We start from the raw sequence: 6,568 nt of genomic DNA on the forward strand, positions 1-6,568 counted from the left end.
TCACACACACACACACACACACACACACACACACACACACACACACACACACACACACACACAGAAACAGAGGAATACAAAGTATGAGGAATCACATAAAAGCAAAGATGTGTCACCTGGTCAAACAATTTCAGAATAAAGTATATAACATAATATTTATATCAAAACTGCCACCTTTGATGTAAATCTCAATAGCATGCCACGAGCCACAGAAACAAGCTTCCTCCCACATACTCACCGATCTGTAAGTGGTCCATTTTCTCTTGCCACTTCTGATTAATTTCAGTGCGTTTGGCCTGAAGCTGATCCAATTTCTCTTGAATCTAGAAATCACAGACATCCAATTACCTCACAGTGTGTGAGTGGGTGCATGTGGGTTTCCTTGGATAACATGCAGTGATTAAAATGTGTGTGTTATCTTGCACAGAGCAGACATGTGCATGTTCATTTGTGTGGACAGACCTCATCTGAAGCATAGTGATTGTTGTTGATGAGGGTGCGTCCCATTTCACTGCATGCGGTAAAGCTGTCCGCTCTGGTCTCTATCTCAGACTTAATATCCTGATGGTTGGCGATGACCAGACCAGCTGAGGAGACGTCCCTATAACAAAACAGGGCATATATGAATCTCATTAGTTGTTTACTTACTCATGTATGTAATCTCTTCTTAAATTAATTACTAATAACTTGTACAGTTGTGAAGCATTTCTATATTTTTGTGTATACTTAAATGTATGACTTCTCAATGCCACCGTATATACACTAAGTAATATACTGAAATAATACATCACAATATTACTGTTTTTACTGTATTGCTGATCAAATGCAATCTTGGTGACCATAAGAGACTTCTTTCTAAAACTTTAAGAAAGCTTAACGACCCCAAACTTTTTAACTATAGTGTCTGATTTTGACTTCACAATATGTGCTTGAATGTACCTTGGGCTGTCATGTGACTGGATCTGTAAGTTGATTCCCTCCATCCACAGCATTAAGTCTCTGACCATGTTTAAGAATCTGAACTTCTCCACTGTGTCCAATAGGAGTAGCCGTCTGGCTTGAGTGGCAGATTGAAGCCCCTCCCAGGCCTCTGTGACTGCACGCTCGTGGCGATGGATATCATCAGCTTTCTCTCCAGCATATGCTTTCTGTAGACGTGCAGCATCGTCCTGAACCTGTGTGACCTGCAGTGAAGAGTCAAAGAATGAAGTTTAACCTTTTGACACAATCAAACCATCAAAATCAAGCCATTAGAAAATGTACAACATATATGTGAAAAGGTTCAATGAAGACTGACTCTCACCTGCCCACTCAGTGCCTGTACATCATGCTCATATGCCGTATGCTGTCTAAGCAAGTGTTGGACAGTGTTCAGGTCCCGTCCAAGTTCGGCCCCTGCTAGTGTTTCCTTCTTCTCCCGTATGAGCCCCAGAGCTTCCTGGGCGTCCTGATGGAAGCGGTGCAGCTCGTACGAGGCGGCAAGCATCTGTGTGCGCGTGTCAATGAGCTCGAGCAGATCGGCCCAGGCCTCATTGAGCCCGTCTTTCCACTCAGCCACACTGGCATTTTCAGGATGACCAGACTCAATAAGTTCATCTGCCTGGGCATTCACTGCATCCACGCGCTCCTGGCCAATTGTGCTGGTGTCCCGTGCAAACTCCCGGAACTTATCACGCAACATCTGGAGAGTTGAGAGAAAACATCCAGAATTATAGACTGCATGGTATAATCTTTAAAGAAAGTTTAAAGAAGCAGTATTCACATAAGTATGATCAATCGAATGAAGTTTTTTTGTAATTCCAGTAGTGAAGATTCAGGAAACGAGTGGGAAAAGTGGATTTCATACCGTCACATGTTCATAGTCCTGTCCGAGTTCGTGAGACCCAGCGACAACCTCTCTTTCAGCGATCCACTGCTCTAAATCATCCACCTCCCTCTTCAGTTGGGTCAGTCTCAGTCTCTCCTGCAGTTTGCCCCTCCTCTCTTCTGCCAGATCCTTCAACCCTGCGTACAGTTTATCCACCTGGGCCTGCCTCAGAGTGATTCTTTCACTACAAAAGGGAGAAAGAAAATGGATTTTTACTTAATGTCAAATGCTTTATCTGACAGTCCAGAGATCCTACTATGCCCCTCACCTCTCTGGGTGTTCACTATTCACCATAAGTCTGCTGCTATTGGCCAGCTGGTGGATGGTCTGAGCATAGTCCTCTAGAGCCTGCTCCAGAATCTGGTGTTTCTTCACCATCACCAAAGCACTCTGCTCATCCTACAACAACCATTATAAAAACTTTAAACACTGAATACGTAAACACATCAGAAACATCAAGTAAACTCATCAGAAATGTAACATGAACTAGCTCTTTGAATAGTTGCTACAAATACATACAAAGTACAATTTCACTGACCTTCGCCTTTTCCTCTGACATCATATGAAGCTCTTGTTCTCCCATCCAGGCCTCAGCCTCTGCAGCATCTGCGTAAAACTGCTGCGCACGGTTAGCCTCTTCTAGCCTCAAGTTCCTCTTCTCGGTCTCAGAAATCAAAAGGGCCCACAATTCCCTCAGCTCCACCAGACGCCCATTAAGATCAGCTCTCCTCTCCCTGTCCATCTCTGACTCCTTCTCAGGGGACATGTTCGTACCATGAGCCTGGATGTCATCGATACGTGGCTGATGACCCTGAATCTCTTTCTGCAGAGTCTGGGGGAGATGAAAAATCAGTCAGACAGTGAAAAAGAATGTGGAAAATTTATTGAGATTTAAAAAAAAATTAAACACTTTTTTATAACTTTCAAAACATTGATTGAGCGACTGATTACCTGATTCTTTTTGATGAGTAGCTGGACACTGGGAAGATCTTTACCATGGTCTGTGGACGTGGCGAGAGGCATCCTCTCCTTTACCCATAACTTTAGACAAAAACATAATTACTCTAAAAACTTTAAGCATTTTTCCAAATGAATATTGCTCATATGTATCACAAATATTACAAAGAAACATCAATTAACACATTAAATTAAACAAAATTTTAAAGTAGAAAGACTGAGAAAGCATTTTCTTTGTAACATGTACCCAATCTTTTATAACTTTGAAAAATCTTTTTTTTTTTAATATTATTATACAGTGTAATAGTTTTTAATGTGACTCACAATTTCATCCTCAAGGTCTCTGTTGAACTGATGAGCCTCTTTTGAAGCAAGAAGATGCTGCCTCCGCTGTCTTAGAGGGTCCTGCAGTTTAGAGAAGTTGTCTGTCACCCTTCTCTGCTGCCCATCCACCTCCACTATCCCAGAATCATCTTGGGCCAAGGCCAGAGCCTGTGACTGCAGAGACTGGACCTCTTTCTCACGCACCTCCATCTGATGCTCCAGCATCTGAGACACGCACAGGTACAGGGTCACATAGGGGGTCATTAGGTTTAAAACTTGTCTGCTTACACAGAATAAAATACATTTCACATTTTTTCCTGGGACTTTCACAATAAAGTGATCTGTGAATATCTCGAGTAACGATCTTTCTATTTGGCTTTGGATTTACCTGGTGTTTCTTGAGCAAGATGTTGACACTGGTGAGATCTTTTCCAAAGTCATCGCTTTGGATTTGAGAGGAGATGTTCTGGAGCCAGGAGTCCAGCGCCGAGCAGCTTTGCGTGAAAAGTTCAGCTCGGTTCGCATCAAACAGACACTGAGCTTTGGCTTGAGTGGTGCTCTCAAGCTCCTCCCACTGCTTCTGCAGGCTGCTCATAGTCTCTGATACCGTCTGCTCCAGCTCAGGCTTCTCCTTTACTAACACCTGACCCTCCTACGAGAACAAGAAAAAGAGAGAAAGTCACTGTAGTAGTTTTGATTTATGCTGTTCTGCTTACGAGTTCACATGCCTTGTTTTTTGTTTATTTAGTATGGCACTGAGTAAGCTATGAATCCTAGATATTTACACATATTCCAGGAATCCCACAATTTTTGACCACAGAATTTCCATGGCCTTTCCAGACTTTCCACAAAAAGAGACATTTCTAGCAAATTAAATATATCAGAGTTGAGCATTTCCATGACTTTTCCACAATTTATTTTTGAATTTTCACCATTTCAAAACTTGTATTGGTACATCAGATATCCAAAATCACTGGAAGAGATGTGCGTGGGAATATACCTTGTCAATCTTGTCCAGCCAGTCTTTATTGGAGGCTAGCTCAGCCATGAAGGCCTGGTGCTTCTGCCACTTGCTGTGGAGGTTTCTAGCCTCATCATAGGACATGTCCTGAGCCGTCAACATTTTCTCATTTATCCACAAAGTCAGCTAAAGAGACAGGCAAGGAAAAGAAGACTTATTAAAATCACACAAAAGTCTGAATGTATCATCACTGGCTTCATCCTGTAGGTGGTGCTGTGGTTTACTGGAGTCATTTATATGAGAGTGCATTATCTTTCATAATGCCAGTCAGAAGGACTTTGTCTCATAGTGCAGTCAGTATAATGGATATATGTAGTCTTGTTTGCTCTGTACTTTATTACCTCTTGTCCATCCTGTAGGAAGTGCTGCAGCTCTCTGTTGTCCTTCAGTTTAGCCAGCAGCTCATTGGCAGCTTGTTTGTTCTTCTGGTGCCTGAAGGAAACCAAAAGAGAACAGGAGATGAAAAACATGATGTTATCTGTAATGGATTTAATGGGTTTGCTGCCAGCACATCATCAATGTAGATCATTGCCAGGATAGTGATGAATACTGCACATTTCCAATATAGTGCAGCTTCTTACTTGGCATTTTGAAATGACTGAGTAGTATATTCACTACCGTTCAGAAGTTTGTGGTTGGTAAGATTGTTTTTTAAATTGTTTATAAAAGAAGTCTCTTATGCTAAACCAAGGCTGCATTTATCACAAATACAGCAAAAACAGTAATATTGTGAAATATTATAATTAACTTCATATATTTTAAAATGTATTTATTACTATGATAGCAAGGTGATTTTTCAGCCATTACTCCAGTCTTGTGTCACATGATCCTTATCATGAAAATCATCAGAAATCATAATATGCTGATTCGGTGCCCGAGAAAGATTTCTTCTTATCAATGTTGAAAACAGTTGTCCTGATTGATATTTTTGTAGAAAATTTATTTTTAAAAGAATCTTACTGATACAAAAATGTATTTCTTCTACTTCTCCCACCTCTACTTCTAAGCATGCCGTTCTGTTTCTGCTTACCTCTCCTGAATGGAGTCTGTCTTCTCTTGGATCTTGTCTGCATAGGTGTTGCCATCTGAAATTAGTCTCCGTCCAGACTCAACCACGCCGTTGATCTTTTCTTCATTGGCATCCATGGTGGTGAGGAAGTCTTCATGTTTCTTGATGTCCTCCACTGCCCCTTGTAGGCTGGAGGGCATCTCTGTGTGTGACAGAACATACTCCTGCAGGCAAAGAGAAAGGAAACTGCTATTAGAGTCATTATTTGCAGCATATTCAACCTCTAGCGTGCGTCTAAACGTCCCGCCCCACACCTCGGCGGCATGTGCTCCGGCTGTATTGTAAACAACTGCATCATTAATATCGCTTATCAGTTTGAGCCCGATTGAGAAGCAGAGGATATTATTGAACCACGCCGTTGATCTTTTCTTCATTGGCATCCATGGTGGTGAGGAAGTCTTCATGTTTCTTGATGTCCTCCACTGCCCCTTGTAGGCTGGAGGGCATCTCTGTGTGTGACAGAACATACTCCTGCAGGCAAAGAGAAAGGAAACTGTTATTAGAGTCATTATTTGCAGCATATTCAACTAGTGGTCGACCGATATGGATTTTTTGACAGCCGGTGCCGATATCTTGTAAAGCAGGGTGGCCGATGGCCGATATAAATCCGATATAATTTTATTTATTTTAATTTATATTTAAGAAATTTGAAATTATTTGAAAATGGATTTAAAATAGTATGTTTAACGCTTCTCATGACTATGTGAAAATAAGTGTATAATTGTAACAGTTCATTGTTGAAGGTGAGCTGAATGAGAGAGAGAGAGAGAGAGAGAGAGAGACAAATATTTAATAAAAATCTAATTAAAAAGGAAGTAAACACGGTAACCAACGGGGCACTCAGTATTCTGGGAAGTTTGTGTGAATCATTTATTTTTATTTTTTTAAATAAAGCCAAGGTAACACTCATTTTACATATAGCATGCAATGAAAATGACATGAATATGACAGTGGACAAATGCATAAAGCGCAGCATAATTTGAAATCACGTCGATCGCACGTCTCCAGTGAAGCTGAACTCTTCTCCTGTCAGCATTCAATTTGCACGGACCGACCGTCACAGAGAACACGCGATCATGCAGGATACACATGCACACTTCACAAGATATCAACTAGATTTGACTAAGTCTGCAAGGTTTGTGAAATTAAATGTTCATTAGTCATTCAAAGATTTGTTTAAATGATATAAATGCGTGTTTGTTGAATGCTGACGGCAAATGAGAAAGTATTATAATGTTTGCCTTTCTATTACTAATAATATTAAAGCAATTGTTATAATACTTTTTTGTATACATTTTAATTCCTTTGTTTAACAGTTCTATCTGATTAT

The 6,568-nt window shown here is 40.7% G+C and overlaps 1 protein-coding gene across 1 annotated transcript in view; it reads right to left on the minus strand.

The window, feature by feature from the left end:
* Positions 1–6,568, minus strand: part of sptbn2 (spectrin, beta, non-erythrocytic 2) — a 125,758-nt gene that overhangs the window by 4,661 nt on the left and 114,529 nt on the right. Inside the window, exons 23-35 of the mRNA XM_016453646.1 lie at positions 5,200–5,402; positions 4,511–4,601; positions 4,149–4,295; positions 3,537–3,800; positions 3,149–3,373; positions 2,819–2,908; positions 2,406–2,699; positions 2,136–2,266; positions 1,847–2,051; positions 1,304–1,681; positions 940–1,184; positions 463–601; positions 235–323 (exon numbers count right to left, since the gene is read on the minus strand). Of these exons, the coding sequence (XP_016309132.1) occupies positions 235–323; positions 463–601; positions 940–1,184; positions 1,304–1,681; positions 1,847–2,051; positions 2,136–2,266; positions 2,406–2,699; positions 2,819–2,908; positions 3,149–3,373; positions 3,537–3,800; positions 4,149–4,295; positions 4,511–4,601; positions 5,200–5,402 (2,501 nt within the window). The remainder of the gene's footprint in view (positions 1–234; positions 324–462; positions 602–939; positions 1,185–1,303; positions 1,682–1,846; positions 2,052–2,135; positions 2,267–2,405; positions 2,700–2,818; positions 2,909–3,148; positions 3,374–3,536; positions 3,801–4,148; positions 4,296–4,510; positions 4,602–5,199; positions 5,403–6,568) is intronic.

This window comes from Sinocyclocheilus anshuiensis, unplaced genomic scaffold (assembly GCF_001515605.1).
Source record: "Sinocyclocheilus anshuiensis isolate Anshui unplaced genomic scaffold, SAMN03320099.WGS_v1.1 scaffold1531, whole genome shotgun sequence".
NCBI classification, from domain to species: Eukaryota; Metazoa; Chordata; class Actinopteri; order Cypriniformes; family Cyprinidae; genus Sinocyclocheilus; species Sinocyclocheilus anshuiensis.